Source organism: Manacus vitellinus, unplaced genomic scaffold (assembly GCF_001715985.3).
Source record: "Manacus vitellinus isolate BGI_N305 unplaced genomic scaffold, ASM171598v3 scaffold_6_pilon, whole genome shotgun sequence".
Classification (NCBI taxonomy): domain Eukaryota; kingdom Metazoa; phylum Chordata; class Aves; order Passeriformes; family Pipridae; genus Manacus; species Manacus vitellinus.
The window spans coordinates 2,664,498-2,690,285 of NW_021940750.1; the positions used below are offsets into that span (position 1 = coordinate 2,664,498).

A 25,788-nucleotide genomic window follows, 5' to 3' on the forward strand; every position below is an offset into this window, starting at 1 on the left:
TTCACAATATTTGGTGCTTTTCTTAGTCTGATGTAGATGAAGTCAAGAAGCTGTGTTTGAGAATTTCAGTTTCCATGTCATGGAAAGAATACATATAGAAACAAACAAAAAAGTAGGCTTCTAGCCTTTGTACTGAAAGATGAGGGCTTAAATCCAGGAACAGACCATCCTGTGAAAGTTTGGAAGCAAGATAAGTATGAAGAAAAAAAATGTATTTTTAAATCTCTGAAGATTTGGGTCAGGAGCAGGCTCATAAAGTGTAAGTGTGAGTAGTATCATGCCATGCAGTGGCACTGCTGACTGCAGGGGCATTACATTTCCCAGAAATGAGCCCCTTGAATACGAGGGTACTGCTAACCTGCCATGTGCTGCATCGATAGCCTAGTGCAAGCATGATCAAAGGGACCATGAAGTGATGTTTTCAGCACCGGTGTTCCAGTGTTTTCTTACACACCATGTTCTGCTGAGCTGCAGTGCAGCTGTAGAGAGGCCATTGTGGCTGTAGAGGACCCTGCTGTGTTCCTGTGGTGCGACAGACAGACAGACAGGCAGCCAGCAGGATCCACTGAGGAGGTAGTAGGAGCAGAGGAATCTGGAGGCTTCATCGTGGCACCACTGGTGCTGTTTCAGTTGAGCTAAACTCTGTTTTTTCTCCCTAAAGGACATAAACTGCAAAAGTGCATCATTTCAAGCATGCACGAAACTTTGCAACATCACTTGAGTTGAATTTATAATCTGCTCAACAGATAGCAATTCTCCAGCAAGATAGTATTGTCATGCACTAGTGCCATGTTGGCTCAGCTTTTAAATATTTTCTGCTCAAACTGGACTTAACTGCAGCCACTCACTGCCTCTGTCACTCCATACATATCCTAGATGTTAAAGACTGGGGGCATGTTTGGCAAAAGGATGACGGGTAGATATTGGAGGTATGTAAAAAAACGGCATAAGAACAGTACAACATTAGATGGGACAAGAAGTTTTACTTCAAATAAAATTCTGATCTTAATTCCTACACCTTTTGGAGTAAAAAACAAACAAACAAGTCCAACCCCAAAGCACAAAGCAAAATGAAACAAATAAACACACAAAACAAAAAAATTGGCAACAACCAACCTGCTTTATTGACTGTGTAAATCTGTCTCCTCCTGTCATAGCCCTAACCTGACCTCTAAAACCATTGTCTGTGACATCTTGCTTCCAGGCTTCTTGTTCCTGCCTTACTATTTCTCTTCTCCATCTGTTGGGCTACAATTGCTTGGAAGAAGATTAACTAGGTCAAAAGCTAACAGTTGCCACTTTGAATGTCGCACATGCCTCTTTTGTTGAGCATGGAAAAATTATAGAAAGGGAATTAGGGATTCCATCATCTAAGCACATGTAATAAATATTCAAAATTAATGTATCTCTAGTGGCAGTGGGAAACCTAGTAGAAACAACAAAAAAGAAAATCAAAATCCTCCTGAGGAGATAATTACATTTATTTAATTCCAAACTGCAATTTTTAAGACAAAGATATGTTAATTATATTTCTCTGTAAAATGATTGTATTTCTGATTTTGAGGATAGAGATTCAATATTTATTATGTTTGGCTTGTAAAGTGCCATAGCTGTACAAAAAAAACTTTATAGAAGAGAGGCAAAATCTGCTGAAGAAATATCTAGGTCATGATCCTTCAGAATTTAAATGAGATTTCAGGAAGTATATTCCAAACTGATAACTGAAACAAAGCTGTGTATGTGTGTAAATATGATATGCAAATGCTAGAAAGCTTCATGGAATACATACATTTTCAGGTTGCTTTTTAAAGAAAAATGAATACATGAGATGGGAAATTATTATTGACATATAAAATGTGATGCCACATGAGCAGAAAAATGAAATTAAATATGTGAGCTGTATCATGAAACACAGCAAAATCTGCTGAGCTGCTTACTGGAGAGGATAAAAGATCCTGTATTTGGCTGAAACCACAGGGAGAATATAAGGAGGCTGAACTGAATGATCTGAAATGCAGTCAGCTAGGACACCAGCATAACATCCTGGAAAAATACTTCCAAGCTCTCTCCCCTGTAAGCATCAGTGATCAAGATAGATAAGACATCTAAGTAGCACTGCTGCCCTCAGAACACACCACTTAGCAAAAAATCAGGAGAGGTAAAATGCACTTTATACTTTTGTCTTTTTTCTTTTAAAAGTAAAAGGTTGTGTATAAAGTCTTATAGGGTTGCCAGCACAGTACAGAAAGCAGGACAAAAAGGTGTGGTATATTCGTACAAAGTCCTGCATAATGTAGAAAGCATTGAAGATAACCTAGGATGCAGCTGAAGTCAGGTGTGTCCTTTCCTATGGTAGTTTCCCTCATTAAGTGTCTCTCTTGGTCCTGGGCAAGTTAGAATGATAGAAGTGTTTCAGGGATGCTAAATGCAAAGGCTTCTCCTTCCAAGGCCAGGAAGCCAGGAGGAGGGTGGTATTTGCAGGGCAGAGCCCCTTGCACAGGTCACGAAAGACTTCATCAACCAGCTGAGAGAAAAAATGAATCCAGAGATTTTTATCCAGACCCTGTATGGAACGAACCTGATAGGCAGAATATACACTAGTGAAAAGGAGGCGGTCAAATTCTGTTAGAGGCAAGGGGGTATCAGTCAGTGAATAATATCTCAGATGCTGCTCAATCTCTGTTGGTGTTTTGGGAACCTCATCCTCTAAAATCTGCAGGAACCGCCGTGCTGGGCGCAGGGAGGCCAGCTCTTCATCCTGTAGCCGGATTGTCCCGTTGGCCTGAATATCCAGCCTTCCCCAGAGCATCTGGAAGAGAGGAGCATCATGCGAACAGAAAGCCCAGCACAAACCCTCCATCAGCTACAAAGGAGCTGTAAAGCCATCTGCAGTGCTGCCAAATCTCGGGCGGGTCAGGAGGCAGCTGCTCCCTGACTCGCTGCCCACGGCACACCCAGTCCCACTCCGTGTCCTTCTCTGCCAGCACCACACCCCTTTTCTGACCAGCCCCACAGGTCCCCATGGGACCTGTCCAGCTCTTGCCTCCTGCCCAGCCTCTCCCCACGCAGTTCCATCTGCAGCAGCTCCCCAGTGCAGCCACCTTGGGCAAGGTGCTTGGCCCTTTTTGAGGGAGTCACCGAACCCAGCGGGAATGGTCCCTTGTCCCACCCTGGGGGTGTGAGGTGTTTTGGAGCGGGGCAGAGCCCCCTTCACCTGCACCCCACAATGGGAGGGAGAACAAATGCAATTAGGCGTTGCCAAGGTGTTCTCAAGGGGCTCCTGAAATCCGTCAGGGATGAGAACAAACAGAACAGGTGAGTTTTTACATGCAGATAGGTGGGAGCACAGCCACTAGCAGTGCCTCGGCCCACGGGCCCCCAGTGCTCAGGAGACCTCTAACATGATGTTGGCGTCCTCTGGGCTGCGGTGAAGTGTGTTGGTCCCACTGTGAGGATGTTCATCTGGAAGACATCAGGAGAGTTTGGTAGTGCAAGACCTCCCTGTTTATGTTTTCAGTATTTCTGAGCTACCACTCATAGCTTGCCAAACATGATAGATGCTGTCCATGGGATTTTGATAAGCATAACAAGCTTTTTAAGAGAAGCAGCAGTGGTTAAGTGAGGCAAGGGAAAATTTTGGATATCATGGCCCTTAATCCCTCCAACAGAGCTAAGGCATACAGCAGCAAAGGCACTTGGTTTGACAGGCCACAAGAAAGCCTCTCACCCAAGTATGGGTGGTTTTTGAACTGATGGGTTTTGTTTGCTTGGTGGTTTTTGCTAGAGAAAGTAATGCTGCCCAATGGAAGGGGGGAGCTGAGAGGCTCCTCAACCTGCTGGTGAAAACATAACCTGATGCTTATCCTGGTTTTATACTTCTTCCCTAAGCTTCTGCTGCTGGCAGGGGCAGAGTGTGAGGGTAAAAGAAACCTTGTCAGATCCATTATGGCTCATTTCATGTCCAGCTAGTTACTTGCTGGGCCACATGACACCACGTGAAGTGGAAAAAATGTTTATGAGGCCAGAGGAATGGTAGTTTTTTGATAAGAAAATCACATTAACCCTAAAAATTGTTTAGTTATTCTTTAATAATACTTCTAATGCTTTAACTTTCTGCATTTATTTTGCCTTTGTTATTCCTTTCTTTGTGAAAAAGGAGGCACAAGCAGTCTTGGTCCAGGACTGTGAGAGAGGCTACATCCCTGCCCTTCTCTATGTTGATCAGTGCCATCATGTAGCCAAGACCCTCTTCTACTTCTTACATACTCATCCTTCAGGTCAAGAAATATAAAATGGAAAAAGCTTGTCGAAAATAGTAAGCTCTCTGACACATTTTGGTTTGGTTTTGGTTTTGTTTTTTTCATTTTTATATGAATGAAGACTTTTTTATATGAAAATAAAAGAGTGAGAATTTATATTGAATGCTCCAGAGTTAAGGTCAGCAGGTGCATATAAAAAGTCGCAAAATTATTCAGTACACTTTGTGTGTGATGACTGTTACCAAACACTGCTTCCAACTTCCTGTTCTTGATTAATGCTTTTCAGGGAGATGTACGAGCTACCTGAAGAAGTGCACTGCCACCCCGCAGGCTGCAGAGGTTTGTTTCTCTGCACAGCTGCAGGCTTCATGATCCAAGCCAGCTGTGGCTTTGGAATGTGAGCAGGGACATAGCTTGTCTTCTCTACTCCTCCATAGATGTGCCAGCAAGACTTTTAGCTCAGGTAAAAATATTATATCATCTGAAAATTTTGTCACTGGTCTTTTCTCTATTAACTGATCCTCTAGGTTCACAGATCCCTCTACTGAGAATGTCTGACTGTCTGCAAAGTGCATTTGTTGAATAGATGCCAAACTTCTGTTATTAGTAACTGCCTCATAAATACACACAGTGGTAGATTTTTGAGTAGAGAAAAATTAAATAAAGCATAACAAATAATATATTGAAATAATAATGTAAATATCCTCTGGGGAATGGAAAATAGTTCCTTACTTATCACTCAACAGGTTTGGGGTTTTTTCTCCAAAAAGTATATGGAAAATCCACAAACATTATTGCAGGAGCAGGGTTTTTTTTCAGTGGAGACCCAAGAAAATCCTCCCCTTGCCAGCAAAAATATCAGCACGTCTTCAGCCTGCAAGTAGGTTACCGGTGCCTCTCCCAGCAAACCCCCCAGCTGGACTCCAGCTCTCTCCCATGCCAGTACAGCTACCTGAAGCTTCTAATCATATTTGAGGAAGCAGGCAAAACATCACACAGATGGCATTGCACAGATGTTTGTCAAGCCAAGAAGCCACGTCATCAGCAGATACGTTTCCTACCTGTCAGCTTCTGGGATCCAGCAAACACACACAGGACCAGCCAGGTGCTGAACTGTGCCTGGGCCATAGCAGCTCTGCCCGGGAGCAGCTGCCACCCACTCCACAGACAGTGCTGTGGAGCCAGAGTTTGCTGTGACGTCTTCCCTTGCTGCTCCTGGCCTCAGCAGCCTCTCTTGGAATGGATCCATCTTTCTGTGTTTCTGGTTGCAGTCCTGGGAAGGGCTTGCAGTTCAGCTTGCTGACCCCGAAGGATATTTTCCATCATATTTTGGAAACTTGGAAAACTTAGTTGTTTTTGGCAGAACTGTTTAAACTTCTTCTCCAAAGAATGACTTCCCACTGCAATGCCTTAAAGAAAGCTATTAGTTGAAAGAAATTACACTACATATGTTTGCCTCTGAAGAAGGGAGGACCTCCTAGTCCCTTCCATGTCTGCACAGTGCCTCTGTCACATCTCTGTGACACTTCTGCTCAGCTCCTTGGCTTCATTTTTAGTTTTCCTTTTTCCCAGGTTTGAAAATCTGCAAACAATCCTGAAATGTCACAAACAAATAAGGTCATCAGACTGCAGTCTCGTGGAAGGGTAGCAGCAGCCAAAATATACAAGCAGGCAGTAGAAATATCATTGGTTCAGTTCTCTATCAAATCTCCTGGAGGGAGAACTCAGTAAACTGATCTAGCAAACAAGTATTGAAGTCCCTGAGGCTTTAGCATCTCATTGTCCTCTGCTGTGACTGGATTTCTGGGTTACAATGGGCACAGTCTGCCTTAGATGTTGTGAATTACATAGACAAAACTTCGTCTGATTACCTTTGCAGCAGATATGTTTTCTACACATCTTTACACTTTCATTAGTGCCCTATCCCCAGTCAAGCTGTTCTGTATTTCTACTCTGTATGCCACAGTATGGGATGCTAGGGTTATACAAATATGTAATAGCATGTATAAATAAGTAAAAATACCATCTCCCTCAGGTTAAAGGGAGAAAAAAGTCTGCATAGAAAAGAGATGAAGTAGAGCTGACATGCATTCCTTTCTCAGCAAGTTACAGAACATCAGTCTGTAGTGATTACTGTCACCAGAGAGTTTACTGAGGGTTGGGATGATGTCCCAGTTAGTAAGTTGTCAGTGTGCAAAGGACTACGTCTTCTGAAACTTTCAGGATTTGTACCTGTACCTGGCAATACATGGGCTCACACCAGCTAAGAGAAGCAGCACATAATGGGAGAGTCGCAGACTAGTCGTGGGAGAAGTGGCCCACAATATCCAGAGCCACTCTTACCCTCAGTTTGGATTCAAAATAAGACCTGTGTTTCTGTCATAGCCTTAGCTGTCTTCCAGTCAGGTGGTGCTGCTTTTGTTTTTCATTATTTTCTGCTGCTTGTGCTTTAGTCGCATCCTTTTCTTCTGGGATGTGGTATCTTTTATTAAAAAGTGAATCACAAGCTCATAAGGGAGATACTGGTGGCTGGTCTGTGCAGTGAGATCGATGTGCCTTCTGCTTTGTGTCAGAGTCCCTTATAGTCCACAGTGTGCACAACTTTGTCTAGAATTCACTATGCAAATACCCGTGTCTCACAGGCCATGAAATAGCCTCCTTTAGCATGCAGCACATGACAACAGGAGGAGCTCGGGATTTTGGCCAACATCTGCGAGGGCTGTACATGATTTTGTCAACAGGAGAATTTCCTAGGGACAGCTTGCAGCTGAATTGCCTGGAGGAGGATATCCCTGTAGGTGGGAGGGGGAAGAGAGGAGGCTCAGAGTCTGTGCTCAAGGTGACTGATACAGTGGCAGGCAAGGCACAAGCATCAATGTGGATGTTGCCTTGAGCTAGGGGAATTTTGTAGAATTACCTCTCTATCCCACACAGAAAGGCAAATGCAGAGTGGTAAACTGTCTGTACAACAGCAGTACTTGCAAAGAAACAAGCCTGAGCTTCTGACAGCTGCCTAGAGTCCCTACATGTTTGGCAGTGCACCTACTCCTCCTGAAGGATTTTGTCCTTGCCAGATATTCACAGCTGAGTGTGCACAACCCTGCCTCTCTGCACTCCCCTGGTCATACCGTCTGTTGTCAGAGCAGTTTCAAAACGTCATAACAAGCCAGTTTTACGCAGGGGCACCTTGACTGGTTTCATCTTTTTCACCACGACCTCCTGAAGCAGGAAGATGGGAAATGGGAACAAGATAAGAGGGATCAAAAACTGCAGGAGCTGGTTGGATGCTGTTGAGGCACAATGTGTGATTAATACAGCATCAGAAGAGCCTCTTTGGGAGGGAGGTTTCTTTGAAATGGGACTGCAGGGAGATAGACAGCATATTCACAAAAAGGAAATTCTGCTTATGGAATTAGAGAAATCACATGCTTCAGTCATCCCGCGCAGAACTTGGGAAGATCATAGTCACCTGGGTCTGTCTGGCAGGTGCTCAGGGGAGAAATATTAAGAGAAGAAGTCTGAGGAAAGAGGGAAAGGAAGAAGGACATACATGGCTCCCAGAGAAGGTGAAGTTTGAGTCACTGAAGGGGAAGAAGGAAGAAAGCCTTGAGGAAAGTAGGAGTGAAGTGCTGACCATAACCAGACAGGACCTCTGTTACACCAGTATTTTCCAGATATGGTACCAGTCCTTATGCAGATGCTTTCCTTGTCTTTTTCTTCCAGTTTATAAGAGGCATCCACTGCTTGAAGGACTAATGAGCTATGTAACAGTGACAAGGAAGGCCCCACCCCACTGCACCTACTGCACCAACAGACTCCCTCAGGCCTTGCACAACTTGGAGAAAACGTCATGGGATGCAGCGTAATATGTGGCATGCTGTTATCCAGCCTGTCCTTCGGTAGTCCCATAAGCTCTGTTCTGCAGGAGTGCTAGGCCCAGCTGGAGTCCCTATCTGGATTTTGACTGGAGATCAATTATAAGGCCTATACCAACTGTGTGGCCACGATGTGGGTGGACACTCTGACACTGTCTACAGCCACATGCTCAGAGAGGAGAGTCTGCTAGCCTGGCTGTACAGAGAAATGCCAGTGTTCTGGAAAACACCAGTGAAACCTACTCAGCTGGGGAAGCTCAACATGGTGACTGTGAGTCATCACCTAAAGTCTATTTGTCCCTGCAGTATCAGAAAATCTCTCTTCTAAACAGTGTGTCTCTAAGTCTGCTACATCTGACTTTAATCTCATCCAACATCCTCCTACACTTGAGGAATCCAACACAGGCAAACAAGCCCTGTGGAAGCTGGCAATGCAGAACAAGCAGGGACAAAGGATTTGGAAGACAGCTTGATGCTTGACCGAGATGACCACACCTTACCCAGCATGAGGCAAATGTCCACCAGCCACAAGGAAGCCAGAGTGAGGAGGCTCCATAGGCAAAAATGGCCCCTGGAGATCAGGAGCAGTGGAGGGGGAGGTAGACTGCCAACACTGGCAGTACTTAGTGAGGCTGTGTAACCTCTTGTGCCCTGGGATAATGTGTCTGGGTGAGTAAATTGTCATCTTCATGATCTTCCAGTCTAAGCTAAAGAGAAGTGATTTAGCTCCATTAGCAACTATTCCACATATTAAAGACCTACTGGAAGCAATGCCTGTCCCCATGGGGCCAGCTGCTTTTCCAGTACATACATTCTTGAGCAAAGCTTGTATGTTGTCTAACTTAACAGGGCATTGTGTCTAACATTTCTTGATGTTCCATCAATCAAATTCTCCCTCTGCACAAACGTCGTGTTTAAATGGCAGATTTCCTGCTACCATCAGTCTTCTGACTTATCGTACTGGGAAATGTTTTATAATAGACCATGAGTGGTCTATGGCATCTCAAGCAACCTGGGGATGAAGAAGAACAGAGAGAGGATATGTGCTTCATAAAGAATTTTCATGGTAACAGAAGTGATGCCAGGAACTTTTCTGTCTTGTGCAATAGGCATCAGCATGCTATGAGAGCTGCTGCAACGGAAAATAGAACCAGCTGTGGAACATCTTGTAGTAAGAATTAAAAGTGCATTTCCTATTTAATCAGCTCAATTGATGGCAGACCCGAAGTAGAGCTAAGAATTGTACAAAATCCCACACTTCTGCTGTTTTGTGTTCCATTCCCATTCCCATGTAGAGCTATAGCTTTTAAGGTGAGCAGCAAATGCTATTAATTTTAACCAGAGAACACTGTTGAGTCACATCTCAAACACTGCTGGCCACAGCAGCCTGAAATAAAATTTAAAAAAAAAAAAAAGAAGTAAGTAACCCATGCTTACAAGGCTGGAGTGAAAATAATCACAAAACCCAATTCTTAGCAGTTTAGCTCTTTACTCTTGAAAACAGATCACATCATTCTAGTCACAGCGAGTAGTTGTTTTTTTTTCTTAATTGAATTTACTATTGTCCTATCCTTTCCTCCATCCCATACTCTAACATCCCTCAAACCTCTATTTTATTTAGTACTTTTACAGTTTAAAAGCTTAAGTAGTTATTCAGGGAATCTCTACAAACAGCTTGTGGATTATTTTATGAAATCTCTTATACAATAGTTTTCAGATCTTAATGAAGCCAGTTAGCTTTCTGATGCAGAACTGCACTATGCATTTTCCAGACCAAGGACAAGGGACATTATGAATTGATGACTGTCAATGAACTACAGTGTACTTCCAGCTTTTTTGGAGAAAATTGAGATTTTCCATAAAAGCAAAGGAAGTGTTAATGCTATTATATCATTAAGCTCAAAATAATTGGAACAGTGACAAAAAGGCACAGACTCTTGTCTATGAGATGAGGAAGATATTTTTGGCTGCAGAAAAGAAGCACAATCTGAAGACGTTGGAAGAAAGTAAAGACTGCTTGATTGTGAACAAAAAGCCACCATGAGGGAGTGTCAAATCAGAGGTTATCTGCAATTCCTGTCTGGAGAAAAGGGACTGACCTAATTTCCATGAAAACAACAGAGAGATTTCCATAATTGTTTTGGTCTGGATCCAGGTGTATTTGTGTTGTCCTAATAAGAACTGCATTATAATCATTTATAAAAGCTTTGCATGTCTGCCGTATTATTACCATTTTCCCAACATCCATCCTGGAAAGCTAAGATACTGCTGTCCCACTGCTTAAGCTCCACAGTTGCTTCAGTACAGTTTCCTAGCGAGCACTCAGGTTATGACTTATGCCTGCAAGGACTGCTAGCAGTAGTGTATACAGAACACCTTAGCCACAGGGAATGCCTGCACTCCATTCAATTTGCAACTGTTGTTTTACAACTCAAAGCACCAGATAAACATCTACTAGTTGGATTATCAGGACTGTAAGTGAGCATTCCCTCACCTTGTGCTTTTCATCTAGCTGGAAAACATTATTCATGAGTTCACACCAGGCAAGTATCTCATATCAACTTTTATTATTATAAATACTATGTTAGAACAGAAAGGATGGTGCCGGGCATCCGCTCTGTTCTGCTGTTATTTCGTGTCTTCTTTCTTGGCTCCTGCTTCTATTTTCAGGGGTTCTGGAGCTGCACGATAGGCAGGAAATGCCTCCCATGGACTGTTCAGATCAAACTTGCGAAATTCCTGAGACAGCTCCACAGGCTCTGCCACTACCCGTTTCACTTCATCATCATATCGCACCTAGAACAGTGCAAAGGACACAACCAGTCATTTTCACCCAGTCCCAATGGCATCTGTGATGAGCCGTACACAGTCATGACCCACACCACCCTCCAGTGAAGGGAATTCTATTCCTTACGCCATGGATAGCCCACAGGCCTCTGCCACAGCTTCAGTTCTCCCCATTACTAAACAAGAACATATGCTACTAAAATCTCTGGACTCTCCAGGAAAACTCTCCTCTTTGCTACCATGCACCTCAGGTGTCAAGACTAACTGCCTAGAATTAGGAGTGCTCAGCCTAACAGTCCAGATGAAGTTCACATGGAATAACACTTTTAGTTTGTCATATGACAAAGGAATTTCTCCTGAGTCACTGAAATAAGGTGACTGGGCCTGGCATAGCTGAGACTACACTCATGAATCCTTATAATATGGCATTCGTTTGGTTTTAGTTGTTCTAATTTTTAGCATAACACTCAGAACATGAGGAAAAGATTACAAATGGGATGAAATGCAGGTGAGTACCAGACTCTTCTGATTGGCTTGCTTTATCCTCACTGTGTTAGTCCAAATCTCCAAACCCCAGCTCAGGAGATGCTGCCTGGTCTTCACTTCTGCAATTCTGTTGCTTAAAGAACCTCACTGTTTCCTTCTGAGACTCAACTCAGTCTTAAAACTGCACAAAATATTGTCTGTTTCTGAAAGGCAATCATTTGAAACTAGGCAGATACCAAACACTCATTTCACCTGTGGTTTGACATACAGAAGTAAATGATAATCACAAGAGTCAGTTTAACTAGTTTTATAAACTGGGCCTACAAAACCTCAACAAAGTAAAGTTCTAAATGAATTAAGAACAATTCAGTCCTTTACCCCTCTAGAAAGGTTCAGTTTTGCAGTGGAAGCTTTAATCTTCTAGAAAACATGCTAAACGAATTTCAGGCACTTTCTCTGCCTGACAGGTATCTTTGGTATATTATATGGCACATAACATTTGCTCAATGTCTTTGGCCTTAGGCTGCCTTATTATGGATAATACTTTGTGTGACACTTCAAATTTCCATGCAGGAGATCTCTACAGCTCTTCTGGAATACACACAAATGAAACATCCTTAGTACCTTTCAGACAAATGACTGTAAAGCTGTCACATCTTTGTATGAAAACTCAGATAAGAGTATTAGAGAGACTTGATAACTTTAGACATGACTGTATCTCCTACCTCCACATAACCAGAGAGCGGGAAGTCCTTCCGGAAGGGATGGCCCTCAAACCCATAGTCTGTGAGGATTCGCCTTAGGTCAGGGTGGTTGGCAAAGAAAACACCATACATGTCCCAAACCTAAATGAAATGGAGCCAAGTAAGTTCAATGATATTTGAAATTAAAAAAAAAAGCCAAAAAGCTGCATGTATTATGTCCGTAAAATTTCAGTTACGTGCCTGGCTTTGTACAGCGCCAGCAAAACTGATGCAAGAATTAATTCAAAAGCAAATCACTCTTTTATCCCCTACTCTGAAAAGGCAGCGAAGGAAACACTTCTTTCTTCCTGAGGGCCCTGGGAAATCAGTTTAATCAGGAAAATACAGCCTCCCTCCACAAAGACTGTTCCCAAGCACACCAGCACTCACCTCTCTCTCATACCAGTTTGCTGCCTTGTGCACAGACACTGCTGAGTCAACAGGTGTCAGCTCATCTGTGTATGTCTTTACACGGATCCGACTGTTGAACCGCAGGGACAGCAAATTGTACACAATCTGAATCAGAATAAAAAGCAGCATTGGTCTTGTACAGCATTTATGGATCTCTCTGCAGTACAGCACTGGCTAAGGAAAGCCACACAAAGACTATTTCAAATATTCTTTATGAGCAGAATCACATCCAGCATTTTAAAGCTGGCCACTAAAAGACACTATAACAACTGAGGTTCCAATAGTTTATCACTTTGTTACTTAGAAGTGTAACAAAAATTATGTGAGATTTAGAAAGCATGACTGATGAAGAAGAATTGAAGTAAAGAGGGATACTAAATCTTAAAAGAGAGAATACTGAAGGGATGGAAACACTTGACAATAGTCTATCTCAAAGAAAATGGCTATCAATTACTAGTGCAATTACTATCAGTGGGAGAAGGTGAAGAAGAAGTACACTGAATTTTACAGATCAAAGTGAAACTACAATAACATCTTTGCAACAATACTGTGGACAAAGCTTTCTCATAGTAGGTGAGAAGAGAATATGCTGAGTCTGTCGTTTCACAGAAGTTGTATTTTTTCTTTTTCTATTTGCAGCTGAGGTTTTTCTGCAGCTGAAAAGTGATACAGTGATACGTTCAAAAGCATCTGTGGGAACCAAATCTCCAGTATCCACTGAAAGTCAGTCAAAGTTCAGTGCCCAAAATCTTCTGAGAGCCTCCTGAAAATCTGCCACATCTCCCATTTGGCCTTAACTTTAAAGAAATGTTTTTAAAACAACTAAATAGGGTTTTTTTTTGCTTTGGGTTTGTTTTTTTTAAGAGAAAAATTGTTAAGAAGACCGATGGGATTTAAAGAAAAACATTTGTGTCAACAGCAATTGATGGGCCTACATTGGATGAGCACCAATTCACAACTGGCCAGAAAGAAGTCTGAAGACATTTGCTAAAGCTAAAAGAAATCAAAGGAAAAAAAATTAAAAGAAAAAAAAAGAGACTTTTAGCAGAATGAGGAAAGGAAAGCCAGACTAAGAACCCATGCAGTATCAGTTCTGCTACTATTTCCATGATTAACAGATTAAACAAAACCCAGCATTTCAGAGTGGATTTTCTTCTCACTGTCAGAAACCAAAAAAAGTGATCAGAGCTGCAACCAGTACCTACAGCCGTCAGCACTTGTGAAACCCTCTAAGTTCTGCACCTATGAGCAGTTCTTACCTCAAAGCGATACTGCCGAGATGGGACATCAACAGCAGTCAGGTCAGCCAAGGATTTGAACTGGGCATTGGTGTGATCACGAAGGAAGGTCAGAACTGGAATGATCCCATCTGGATGGATCAAAAGTTCCAGCTCATTGAAACAGGTCACCTGACAAAAACAGAATGGTGAGTGGGAAGGGCATGAGTACAAACACCAACAGGACTGAACATTATGCCGATTCCAGCAGAATACTCAAAGTGGTACAGCAGACACAAAATTACATCAGAACAAGGTGTCTAATAATAGCAGTAATTTTCATGCAATTCTGACAATTTTTCTTCCGCAGAACAACTTCTGAAAACAGCTAACAAGCAAGTGGTGCGTTGACTGGGCCCCGTCCCGCCACAAGAACAATTTCTGAACAGCACCTACCTGTACTTGCTGGATATACTTGGGCAGAATCTCAGCCACATACTCCCCAAAAGCACATAGCTGCTTCTGTTCTACTTCATTTTTTGGTCTGACAGTAGCTAAAGAGAAAAACAAAGTCTTCAAGATTACAGTAGGAAATACAGAAAGCTACAGAAAAAAGAGTAGCAAGTCCCATCCCTGACTTAAAAATCCCTTTAACCAGTCTAGCTGTCTGTCAGAGACTGGACTTTAGCAACATAGTGTGCTACAAAAAACACAGAACTAGACATTTCGATAAGGAATGAAATTTGTGTCAGTACTACATGGAATTTTTTTTGTGGACTCTAAACAGAGCAGGAACAGTCGAAAAAGATAACACAGAAGAAAGTACCAGAATGAAAAAGAGGAAGGCAGAAATGACAGAACAATATGAACTTAGATACTGCTTATGCGATTCAACCTGGGTCTAGAAAGGATCTTGTTTTCTGGTGTTGTTTGATCTGCCAGCATCTAAGCAACTTCCTCATAATTAAAACACAAACAACAGGTTGTTTTCTGGGGTTTATTTTCACTGTTGGTATGATTACAAACCCTCAAGATTCAGGGCAATGAGGAACTATGAAGCTGCTGTCCAGATACAGAAAGAACAGGTGGACCCACGAGAACGGATGGACATGGGAATCCAGGGCAAGCACGGGAATCCAAAGCAGGGTTACCCCATTTTCTGCACAAAATTTGGGTTTAGGCGCGACAGGTCCCAACCCTTCCCCGACACCCTTCCCCTACACTAAAGCGGTTCTATCGCCCAGGAACGTCCTTGGGGCAGCTCAGCGCCCTCCCACGGAGCCAGCGGCTGGCAGGGGCACAGCCGCACGCCCGGGCTCCCCGCACCCCGCCGCCAACCAAACCGGCCCGCACTACGGCGAGTCTCCCCGGCAGAGCCCCGCCAGCCGGCCCGCCCGCCGCCGTGCGCCGCAGCCGCGAGAGAACACGGGACACGTCTCACCGACCGCAGCGCCCCGACCGGCCCGTGCCGCCCGCCGCGCGCCCCCGGACAGCCACTCGAGCCCCCGGGCGGCCTCACCTCCGTAACGACAACCCGCGGCCAGGCCCCGCCCGCCGCCACCGCCCAAACATCCCGCCGGGACACGGAGGGGACGGCACGGGGCGGAAGCGGAAAGCACGCCCGCCACGCACTGCCCCCGGGCGAAGCGACAAATAGCTTCCCGGGACGCGCGGGTCGGTGGCGGCAGCGGCGGAGTGCCCGGCAGCTCCGGCGCAGGGTGAGAGCAGGAGGCAGCCGCTGGGGCACCCGGGCGCGCATGAAGGAAGGCGCCCGCAGGTGAGTGCTGACTGCGGGGCGGGCGGGAAGCAGTCGCGACGCCGGCCCGGGCGGGCAGCGAGCGGCGGAGGCGGGGGCGACGGCAGCCCGGCTGAGCCAGCGCCGCGGGGCGAGGGAACGCGCTGGCGCTTTGCACGGCGCCAGCATGGGCCTGATGGGGGTCTGCGCGTCTCCGAGGATTAGCGTTTCTTCCTTCCTTCCTTCTCCCCGCCCCGGACCGTGAGGTCGCTGTCAGTTGTGTTTGAGTTCCGCGATCCCGGGCGCTGCCGCGGCATCCGCGATCCTGTCAGGAGTAGGGAAGAAAGTAACCTGAAGCACAGGTCCTATGAGGAGCGGCTGAGAGAGCTGGTGTTGTTTATCCTGGAGATAAGGAGGCTCAGGGGTGACCTTATAGCCCTCTACAAATACCTGAAAGGAAGTTGTAAGCCAGGTAGGAGTCGGCCTCTCCTCCTGAGTAATTAGTGACAGGTCGAGAGGACACAGGCTTAAACTGCACCAGGAGTGGTTCAGGTTGGAAATTAGGAAGAATTTCTTCACAGAAAGGGTGATTGGACTTTGGAAAGTACTGTCGAGGGAGCTGATGGAGTTAGCATCCCTGGTAGGTGTTTAAGGAAAGACTGGATGTGGCACTTGGTGCCATGGTCTAGTTGACACGGTGGTGTTTGGTCATAGGTTTAACTTGATGATCTCTCAACTAAATGGATTCTGTGATTCTGTGGAGGACGTGTGCCAGGTGTTGGTTACACAGCTATCACCAGTAGCCTGGCCTACGGAATACACACGAATACATGGAGTGTAAGATTCGGCTTTGTGGGACACTTAACTGTCCTCCACACCTTTTTCTTTTGTATCAGAGACACCATGGATGCAAAGGGGAGCTTCGTGTTGCAAAGAAGGATGTGAGATTTGCAGCAGTCTTTAGTTGCTGTTGGCATTTCTTTTGTGACTTGGTACCAGTCCTCTGGGGATTTTGGAGGGCAGTGTGGGAAGCTGGTTCTGTCGTGTCAAGAGGGCAGGGTAGTTCAGCCCTCTGTATCCTGGTGCGCTTCATTATCTCTTCAGCATTCTGGGCTTATCTTCTGAGCACTTTGACTGTAAGGATAAAGAGCTTTAACGGAAGTAGAAGCTAATTTGCAGGATAGGCTCATACTTGCTAAAGCTGGAAAAAATAGTACTGATGTGTACTGTGCTAATTGAAGTTCCTCAGTCTCTTACAGACTAATGTATAGGTATTTTTCAGACAGACCGGAACTACTGTAAAATCGTGGTAAGGGTATAATTAAGATAGGCCATCACCAGAGATGGGATAGACTTGTCCAGGCAATTAGGGATGTAGACTGTGAACTGAATTTGAGCAAAGAACTTAGGAGCTGTCCTGTATCAAACAGAGCTATTGTAAGAAAATGCATGTTTGACAAAATAAATCATGGAAGAGTAACTATGAATCTCCTGGAGAAAAATCATATCTTTGGGAAACATTGGACTGGAAATCATGTTCAGTATTGACTGAAGAAATTTGTGATATCAGCCATCACAGCTAATAGTTCAGTTGTAAAAATAAGTTTAAAGTGAATGCAGGTAGGCAACTATTCGTTCTTAATACTGTCAAGAGCCAAGTTAAAAAAGAGCTCCTTCCTATAGCAGTCCTCATTTCCAGAAGCTTTTTTGACCCATAAACTACCTGGAACTCTGCAAACACCTGTAGTACCTACTAAGAGGTGTTTTCTTTAAATTTTATTCCCCTTTCTGCTTGAGAAACAGTGACTAACAACATCTAACATGTTGTTTTGCATGCTGAAGGTGCCTGGCACATTAAACAGCAGAATATAACCATTAGTTGTCTCATTTGGTTAGCTTGAAGGACTGGTGGTTACGTCTGGCAAACTTCTCACACATCTTTTTGGTAAAAACAAGTTCACCTTACTTGATAACACTGTGCAGATTCATCATGTTGGGTTTGGATGGTAATTATACTAATGATATGAGCTGCTGCCTGTGCTCTTTGTTAGTACAGTATTGTAATCCTTTTTACATCTAGTCTAGCTATGCTGCTGCCACTTTTTTTTTTGGCTTTACAAGTTTCCTAGGGCAGTTGCTGGACTTTCCACTTGAATAACTATTGATGCATTTCTTTGTGTCAGTGAAATGAGTGGTGAAAAGATATGCACGTCTCCCAGCTCTGCTGGGGTGTGATGCTCACTGTACTGGAAGTTTGGTATATATTATAATTTTAATTATGCCAACTTCTCATTTGTTGTTTGAGATTCTGAGGCTCAAGCAGAAGTTTCTGGCTGTGCTATTCATATTCAGTCTAAAATATGCTGGACTCTTACCAATACGTTTGATTTTTCCCTGTACCCTGAAGTACTGCCTAATCTTGTTAGTGTAGAGAGAAAGCCATATAATTATTGTGATTTTACAGATTGCTGGAGGTCTGATCTGTGCAGCACCATGGACTCGTCAGAAGAGACTGGAGGCTCCTCTGCAGAAGAAAACTACTTTGTGAACTACACCTTCACTGACCGCTCCCACTCAGGCCGTGTGGCCCAGGGTATTATGAAATTATGCTTGGAGGATGAGCTCTTTGCCGATGTTACAATATCAGTGGAAGGCAAAGAATTCCAGCTGCACCGCTTGGTCCTCTCAGCTCAGAGTTGCTTTTTTCGTTCTATGTTCACTTCCAACCTAAAGGAGGCCCACAACCGGGTGATTGAGCTGCAGGACGTTAGCGAAAGTGTCTTTCAGCTTCTTGTGGACTACATTTACCATGGAACTGTAAAGCTGAGGGCAGAGGAGTTGCAGGAAACCTATGAAGTGGCAGACATGTACCAGCTAACTGCCCTTTTTGAAGAGTGCTCCCGTTTTCTGGCCCGTACGGTGCAGGTTAGAAACTGTCTGCAGGTCATGTGGTTGGCAGACCAACACAGTGACATGGAGCTCTACACAGCTGCAAAACACTGTGCAAAGTCACATTTGTCTCAGCTGCAAGACACAGAGGAGTTCCTACACCTGCCTGTCCGCCTACTGACAGACATCCTTACAGGTAAGGAGTTCTTGAAACTAGCCAGGATGTGGATGTAGAAAGAGACTTTCAGAGAGTCTACCAGGGATTGAATGAAATAAATGGAAAAATCCAAGCTTTCATAATCGCAGTGTACTCAGAGACTTAGCTAAGCAAAGCAAAGCAAAACATTCTGGATAACTTAATCAGAAAAAAACCAAAGCTATTGTTACTGGACATGAAACATCTAAGCTGTAGAAAAGGGTCATAGAGGATGCTGGTACTTGCCAGCAGTTCCTGAGTCAACAGGTTAGAAGTATTACAGGTTTTGAAACATAAATTCCAAAAATTTGTTGGAGTTTTGTTTGCATTAAAACAAAGAAACCTTACCCAAAATAAACATCTTATGAAAGTCTTTTTTTCCATTTTAGTTCATAATCATTTAACATAGTAATGCTATAACTCAACGTTTGTAAGAAGGCTTGAGCACAACCCATATTTTTAGAATATGTTGGTGTTATTTACAATTGTATATAATTGTTAGGATTATTTAGGCTGGGCACTCAGCTGACTGAAATAGAGGCATTGTAGTGTCTTAGATAATACAGTAACTATCCTTCTTGTAAAGGTAATAGCCTTCCACAGTAATGGATGCAATGACTCAGTGTTGTGAGGGATGTGTCAACACATAAACTTAGTCCGGCTTGCACCAATCCTTGAAGGTCATCTGCTGCCCTAGTAGGTACAGCCAGTACGTGGTTACCCCTCCAGGATGCAGTCACAACTCAATTTTTGTGCATTTATGTATCATTGCTAGAGGAAGCAGGAATGTAGAAGCAGCTCATACATTCAAATATGCCCCTTCCTGGCTTTAATTACTCTTTGTAAATGAGTAAATAACTGCTCTGTGCATCATGGGTTTTATGTGCTGTTACAACAATAAACCTACTATGACTGTCTTCTTTGGAATACTGGCAAATCTGTCCATAAGGCTTAAAATAGCCTTTGGAGTTGATGCTATGCATATGAGAGTCTTTACAGCTATTGCCTTATATTATCTCTATTACATCTAAAGAAATTTTCAGTAAAAAAACTATTGAGTATATGTACTGATAGCTCAAAAATATGATAAAATTAGAGTAATTTTGATAACTATCTAGCTAAAATTTTTAAAGAGCCATTGAGTTTATTAAAAAATCCCTCTAAAATAATGAAATAAAACTCTAGAGGTCAATCACCTTTAAGTTCTTAGGGATTCCACATAGTAATCATAGTTTTAGGACTATGGACTTTAGTGTTTGTGGTCCTAAATTAAAATAATTGCTCAATAAAAGTTTTTTTCCATGCATGGTCTATTTCCATATATAGAATCACATTACTCAATATTTATGCTGCAGCTTAGCTCATATGATGGATTTAAATCTGAAATACACTCCTGCTGGTAGGGAAAATCCTTTGCTTTTGCATTTCCTGCGTCTTTGTTTAGTTAATGAAGAATTAAATAGAAGAAGCTATTAGTAGCAAGGATTAAAATTTATTTAATAAAATAGTAACTTATGAAGTTTAGCTTTTGTTGCACTCTAGAACGAATTTCAAAATCCAGGTTTTTTCCATTTAATCACTACATGTGATGGTTGGCTTATGGAAATCCCTTTTACTAATAAACAGAGTTAAAATACCTGCTTTTGTGCCATGCTTTGTCTCCTCCCTTCCAGTATAGAGAAAAGAGTTGGAATTTGTCTGGTGCCTTCAGCATCATTGAATGCGGGGTTTGTCATGAGAACAGACTACAGAATCAGAGAGCCTTCATAGGGAAACTTCTCAGTGAATACAGGCATAATTGCTTGCAAACTGGAAGGAAATATTTAAAATCTTCTAGGTAATGTACTGACAATGATCACGATGATGATGCAATAGTGCGTGGCTTAACCAAAACTTCCAGTTATGTCTGGAGACAGATTGAAATCTGATGCAATCTGTTGAGTGTTTCCTACTGTCACATGGCTAAGAAAAGCTATAGTAGCTCATTGGGGATTTCCAAATGTTAAGAGGATAGCAGCAACACCAGATGTTCAGTCATGAAGGTCAGCTGTCTGACAGGGCTCAGACACATTCTGCAGATGACTTTTGCTAGATAGGTTTCTAGGACCAGCCAGAGAGAAAGGCAGGTGCTGAGATTCTGAATAAGAGAGTCTTTTTGCCTAAATGATTAAATAAGAAAATACTTGTCATCAACACACAGCATGTAAATTCTCCTTCCTGCCCTCTTTCTGTTGGACATAGGTTCCTTTGTTGTACTCATCCAAAGCGCTTAAGATCTGGCAGCTCTGTCTTCTGATATTTATCCAGACTACTTTCATGTAGTTGTCTGGCTGCCAGTGCCGATCATGCCTGCCAAAACCTATAAATCTCTGTATCAATTTTTCCTCTCTAGAAAGTAGAGTTTGTGGTGGGACTGGGGGAAGGCCGTCGCAGGGAAAGGATGATTCTGAGTACACACACCTTTGTCTAGATATCATAAATGCCTTTCTGTCCCTGAACTGCAGATGGCGTTCCATGTTCTCAGAATCCAACGGTTGCCATAGAAACCTGGATCAACTTCAACAAGGAGGAGAGAGCCGGCTTTTCAGAGACACTGCGATCAAGTCTGAAGGTATAAAAAGACCTTCTGTTCTGGGGCTGGTGTAGCACTTGCTGGTTTCACACTTCCCAGGGCAGGGTATTCTGCTCACAGGTGTGACTTTAAAGTTGCAAAACATAAATGCCGTTGAAATTCATGGTGCTTGTGAGAGAATACTTTCATTGTCATAAATAGCAACCCCACTGACAGCTTTTTTTAATATAACCTGATGTTGATATCACTGATGATTGGAGCAATGCCACAAATACCTTCTTTAACTCGATGCTCACTTACCAAAGAGACTGTTCAGAAATCTACGTTTGGCATTCCCCTTAAAATAACTGTACTCCATCAGTGATGTAACCGTCCCTTATCTAAACCATAAACACTTGGGTTCCAGTGATGTCTCTGGCTGTTTTGCTGTCAGATATGACTGGTATCGTGAAAAGGCCTTGAGGTTCTGAGTCCTGAATGCTGTAGGGTGGCAAGACTGGGAAAAAAGGTTTTATACCTCAGACCCACAGATGGATCCTAAGCTGAAAAATTCAGTGATGTTTGTGTAAACAGATCTAATTCTCCTTTCTCTCAGGTGATTGGAGAAAATGTTCACATCTACCTGATTGGAAAGGAGTCATCACGTACACATTCACTCGCTGTCTCTCTACACTGTGCTGACGATGACTCCATTAGTGTGAGTGGCCAGAACAGCTTGTGTCACCAGATCACCGCAGCCTGCAAGCACGGTAGTGACCTATATGTTGTTGGTGGCTCCATTCCACGACGCATGTGGAAATGCAACAATGCGACTATAGACTGGGAATGGTGTGCCCCTCTGCCCCGTGACCGGCTCCAACACACCCTTGTCTCTGTGCCAAGCAAGGATGCAATATATTCACTAGGAGGGAAAACTCTACAGGACACTCTCTCTAATGCTGTCATATATTACAGAGTACGAGACAACGTCTGGACAGAGACCAGCCAGTTGGAAGTGGCAGTCTCTGGAGCTGCAGGTGTAAACCTTAATGGTGTCATTTACCTGCTGGGTGGGGAGGAAAATGACTTGGACTTCTTCACCAAGCCCTCTCGGCTAATTCAGTGCTACGATACCAACACAGAGAAATGCCACGTGAAGCCATACGTGCTGCCTTTTGCGGGGCGCATGCATGCTGCTGTGCACAAGGACGTGGTGTTCATTGTCGCTGAGGGGGATTCACTGCTATGCTATAATCCCCTACTGGATAGCTTCACCCGGCTATGCCTCCCAGATGCCTGGAGTTCAGTACCATCCCTCTGGAAAATTGCCAGCTGCAATGGCAGCATCTATGTCTTTCGTGACCGCTATAAAAAGGGGGATGCAAATACTTTTAAACTTAACCCAGCCACCTCTGTTGTAACAGTCACGAGTGGCATCAAAGTGCTGCTCACTAACCTGCAGTTTGTCCTGGCCTAAGCAGGAAAAACAGGCCAGTGATAGAAAGGGCAGCAACAGTGTCCTGCTGTGCAGCTTGGAGACACCTACCACCCTCAGCACCAGTCCCAATTACCACAAGCTCACAATATCCTGTAAAGACCCCATTCTCTGTACCTGTGCAGAGGAAGTACAGGCTTTCTGATTGTGGGCCTATTCTTTTACATAGCACTATTGAACTTTATTGAACTGTATCTTAGATTTCAGATGAACTAAATGCCATTACTTTGATTCCTTGATGATAAGCTGCTTGTGTTTGAGGCAAAACTGCAGCAAATGGCTATTTTAGCCTGGAACCAATCTACAAATAACAAATCCTGTGGCATACGGACAACATCTTCCTTGGCCCAGGCTGCTAGTTTTAACTGCCTAGGAGACCACGTGTTGCTGCCATGTCAATCACAGAGATAGATGTGCACTGTATCCCCCAGGGATATCCCCATTTAAACATTCCTATGTCCTATTGCAGAAGGAGGGCATGGCAGACAGATTCCAGAGCTGACCCTAGGACCTTAAGTAGGTTGCATTCAGCACTTCTAGAGGAGTGGTAACTAACTGGGTACTTGCTTACTGCTCTGTCATCACCTAGCATAAAGAAGGAGATAATTTTTAGACACTGGCTTCCTTTACTGTACTAGGAATCCCCACCTGTAATTATAACATAGTGTTGGTGAAAGACAGAATTAAGACCACTTCCTACTACCCATCTCTGTTGGCACTGTAACCCTTTGGGTAAGAATCTGAATAAAGTCTCTGTTGAGACAAAGGTATTTTTTTTTCCTTTGCTTCAAATACAAATATTTTCAACTTTCTGTGGATTTCCAGTTCAGCTGAGCACTGATACCTGGAAAAGAACTATGAGGCTCCAAGAGAACTAAGATATTAACTACAAGAAAAGAAAGCTTTAATGAAACAGCCCAATTTCCCCTTTACTGTAGTTTATATAAAAACTTCTTTATTGTTGGTCAAGAAGAACAACACATAAGCCTTGATTAAATCATAAAAACATTTTTTTAAAGCAGCTGAGATGGGGATTTTGGTAGTTCTTACTGACATTATGCAGCTGTCCCAGTGATCATGTTCCTGTGAAATTTCTCCAGGACCTGGACTTGCTTGTGTCGAATGAGGATGTGGGGACGAATCTTGGCAATGGCCTGAATTGCTTCCTGAGGGCTCCAGTGATGCAGCTGAAAAGGCAGAAACCCAGCAAGTGAAAATCCATTCCATCCCTGCACCATTTAATGGAACCTTCCCAGAGGCTATAGGCAACATTAGAGGTGTTAGAAAACTTACTGCTTCCCCCCTTCTGTTTACTTCACGTTCCTCTCAGAGAAGCCTGAATGTCACGGAATCATTCATGAAATGAGTCCCTCGGTTAAAGAGGGATGGTTGCTGCCCGGGCCCTCCACTTTCTGTCTCGCTTACTCTTTCTTCATGTTGTGAATAGGTTCCTGTCCTAGTCCCACCAGACCGGAGCAAAAGCGCAGCTTGCATTTTTAAATTTTTAAAAAACTTTACTGGTACTCATGTCGCACTTCAGCACTTAGTGAGAAAATTTTCCCTTCAGCACTAGTGGAAAGTTTTCCAGGGAGCACTTAATAACACCGACAGAAGAATCCACGGGCAGAATTTTGTTCTTAGGGCTGGCTTACTCAGCCTAATGGTTGGGTCAGTAGAGGAACTCAGAAAACCAAAGTCAGTTCTCTTGATCATTAATTGTATTTATTGAAAAGCATAGGAAGGCTCACCATTTCAGTGAACCAAGGAGAAAATCTGAACAAAAATGGGTGTTTTATCTGCTCCGTGAACCTATCCTTATGAGTGACTTGTTATTCCCACCTCAATCTGTTTCTCCATAGAAAGAATTAAGAACAGCAGAATCATTCAAAACAGCAAGGTGAGTTTGAGGCCTCTCTTAAAATAGGTGTACAAACTCTGTAAAATCATGGAATATTAATGAACCTGTACATGCTCAGGTTTCTTGAGCAAGAGCAAACTATAAAGGTTGTCTGCTTTTGCCTAGACTTGACTGTATGAAAGTAAACCCCATTTAGCATAGACTCCTTACTTGAATTAAATATGCTGCTACCATGGTGGCACTGCGGGAGCGTCCTGCCTTGCAGTGCACATAGACAGTGTTACCACAGGCTCGGTGTTTCAGGATGAAGTCAACGCCCTTGTGGAGGTTTTCCAAGGTGGGGACTCCAGTTAGATCCACAGTGCTGAGACACAGTTGCTCCACTCCCATTGCCTCCCATTCCTGAAATGGACATAGCAGATTTGGTCAGTTAATTTTCTGTTTGGTTTTTTTTTTTCCCCTGAAAGAAACCCAAAACCTGTTCAGACAGTTGAGAAACTCAGTGGGATTGTAAACAGACTTTGAATGTCAATCCTTTAAATCTGATGTATGAAAAGTTTAGTGCTGACCATCAGAAACGAGTAGTTAAAGGGAACTGAAAAGATGTATTTCAGCTAAAGGAAAAGAGGGGAGTTGGGATCTCTTCCCAAAACAAAAGGCATTCCTGTATAGTGGTGTACGTGGATTCAATGCTCCCCGTCCCTCCCCGCCACTGCAGCTGTAACAGTTCACTCGCATCCTCACGTTTTAGTGGTTTGTAAGTAAAGTAAGTTTATAAGGTGCGAGAAGTCACGTCTTTGCTGTCACAGGACTTGGCGGTCGCTGCCGGGAACGCGGCAGGAGGCGGATAATGCCTCCCTGCGCCGGGACCGACGGAGCGTCGAGAGACCTGTCCAGGGGTCATAGGCAATGCCCGGGCTCACCTGTGGGGAACAGCAGAAGAAGCGGGTCTCGTAGTTCTCGGTGAGGGTGACCACGGCGCGCACGTTCTCCTCCGCCACCATCTGCGGGCACAGGCGCGGTCAGGAACCGCCGCCCTCCCGGCCGGCCGCCCGGCCGCGCCGCTCGCCTTACCCTGCGGCTGCGCCCCGCAGCGGCAGCGGCCCCGAGCAGCACGGCCTCCGTCGATGCGGTGGAACCAGGCCGCGCGAGACCCCGGCAGCCCGCGCCGCGCCGCCGTGTACAGCAAGCGAGGGGTAGAAGAGTAGCCGCGCCGCGCCGGCGCCCAGCGCCTCCGCCACCCCCATCGGCGCCGGGCCGCGCCGCGCCGGGCCGGGCCGTGCCGA

The 25,788-nt window shown here is 44.1% G+C and overlaps 5 protein-coding genes across 5 annotated transcripts in view; 2 read left to right on the forward strand and 3 right to left on the reverse strand.

Annotated features, from left to right (window-relative positions):
* Positions 1-1,101: 1,101 nt before the first annotated feature.
* On the reverse strand, positions 1,102-5,451 carry FAM180B (family with sequence similarity 180 member B). Its single transcript, XM_008919754.2, has 3 exons — positions 5,321-5,451; positions 3,395-3,462; positions 1,102-2,809 (listed from the first exon to the last, which is right to left on the reverse strand). Exons 1-3 carry the CDS (start codon positions 5,385-5,387, stop codon positions 2,366-2,368), a joined length of 579 nt encoding a protein of 192 aa, XP_008918002.1. The 5' UTR covers positions 5,388-5,451; the 3' UTR covers positions 1,102-2,365.
* A 5,228-nt stretch (positions 5,452-10,679) lies between these two features.
* On the reverse strand, positions 10,680-15,702 carry NDUFS3 (NADH:ubiquinone oxidoreductase core subunit S3). Its single transcript, XM_029964350.1, has 6 exons — positions 15,135-15,702; positions 14,235-14,332; positions 13,821-13,970; positions 12,541-12,666; positions 12,133-12,252; positions 10,680-10,930 (listed from the first exon to the last, which is right to left on the reverse strand). Exons 1-6 carry the CDS (start codon positions 15,700-15,702, stop codon positions 10,763-10,765), a joined length of 1,230 nt encoding a protein of 409 aa, XP_029820210.1. The 3' UTR covers positions 10,680-10,762.
* A 2,259-nt stretch (positions 15,703-17,961) lies between these two features.
* On the forward strand, positions 17,962-23,414 carry KBTBD4 (kelch repeat and BTB domain containing 4). Its single transcript, XM_008919755.3, has 3 exons — positions 17,962-18,598; positions 21,103-21,209; positions 21,766-23,414. The coding sequence occupies exons 1-3, from the start codon at positions 18,007-18,009 to the stop codon at positions 22,624-22,626; spliced, it is 1,560 nt and encodes a 519-aa protein (XP_008918003.3). The 5' UTR covers positions 17,962-18,006; the 3' UTR covers positions 22,627-23,414.
* Positions 23,415-23,569: 155 nt separating this feature from the next.
* Positions 23,570-25,749, reverse strand: PTPMT1 (protein tyrosine phosphatase mitochondrial 1). The gene is given in 6 exon segments (XM_029964177.1): positions 23,570-23,831; positions 24,713-24,904; positions 25,426-25,506; positions 25,577-25,624; positions 25,626-25,691; positions 25,693-25,749. Coding segments are annotated over 6 exon segments (576 nt in total). The 3' UTR covers positions 23,570-23,699.
* CELF1 (CUGBP Elav-like family member 1) overlaps positions 23,990-25,788 on the forward strand; it is a 60,056-nt gene continuing 58,257 nt past the window's right edge. The window contains exon 1 of the mRNA XM_018082333.2: positions 23,990-24,541. The gene's annotated coding sequence lies outside the window, so the exon portion shown is untranslated. The remainder of the gene's footprint in view (positions 24,542-25,788) is intronic.

What these genes read in the sequence shown, in the direction of transcription:
- FAM180B (XM_008919754.2), bottom strand. Translation starts at nt 5,387, where the DNA reads ATGGCCCAGGCACAGTTCAGCACCTGGCTGGTCCTGTGTGTGTTTGCT. An exon ending in TGGATCCCAGAAGCTGACAG is followed by an intron (nt 3,463 to 5,320) that starts GTAGGAAACGTA and finishes GATGTCTTCCAG; the next exon opens with ATGAACATCCTCACAGTGGG. An exon ending in ACGCCAACATCATGTTAGAG is followed by an intron (nt 2,810 to 3,394) that starts GTCTCCTGAGCA and finishes CCTCTCTTCCAG; the next exon opens with ATGCTCTGGGGAAGGCTGGA.
- NDUFS3 (XM_029964350.1), bottom strand. Translation starts at nt 15,702, where the DNA reads ATGCTGGCGCCGTGCAAAGCGCCAGCGCGTTCCCTCGCCCCGCGGCGC. An exon ending in CAAACTGGTATGAGAGAGAG is followed by an intron (nt 12,253 to 12,540) that starts GTGAGTGCTGGT and finishes CATTTCATTTAG; the next exon opens with GTTTGGGACATGTATGGTGT. An exon ending in CGCTCTCTGGTTATGTGGAG is followed by an intron (nt 10,931 to 12,132) that starts GTAGGAGATACA and finishes GCACTGTTCTAG; the next exon opens with GTGCGATATGATGATGAAGT.
- KBTBD4 (XM_008919755.3), top strand. Translation starts at nt 18,007, where the DNA reads ATGGACTCGTCAGAAGAGACTGGAGGCTCCTCTGCAGAAGAAAACTAC. An exon ending in ACTGACAGACATCCTTACAG is followed by an intron (nt 18,599 to 21,102) that starts GTAAGGAGTTCT and finishes CCTGAACTGCAG; the next exon opens with ATGGCGTTCCATGTTCTCAG. An exon ending in CACTGCGATCAAGTCTGAAG is followed by an intron (nt 21,210 to 21,765) that starts GTATAAAAAGAC and finishes CCTTTCTCTCAG; the next exon opens with GTGATTGGAGAAAATGTTCA.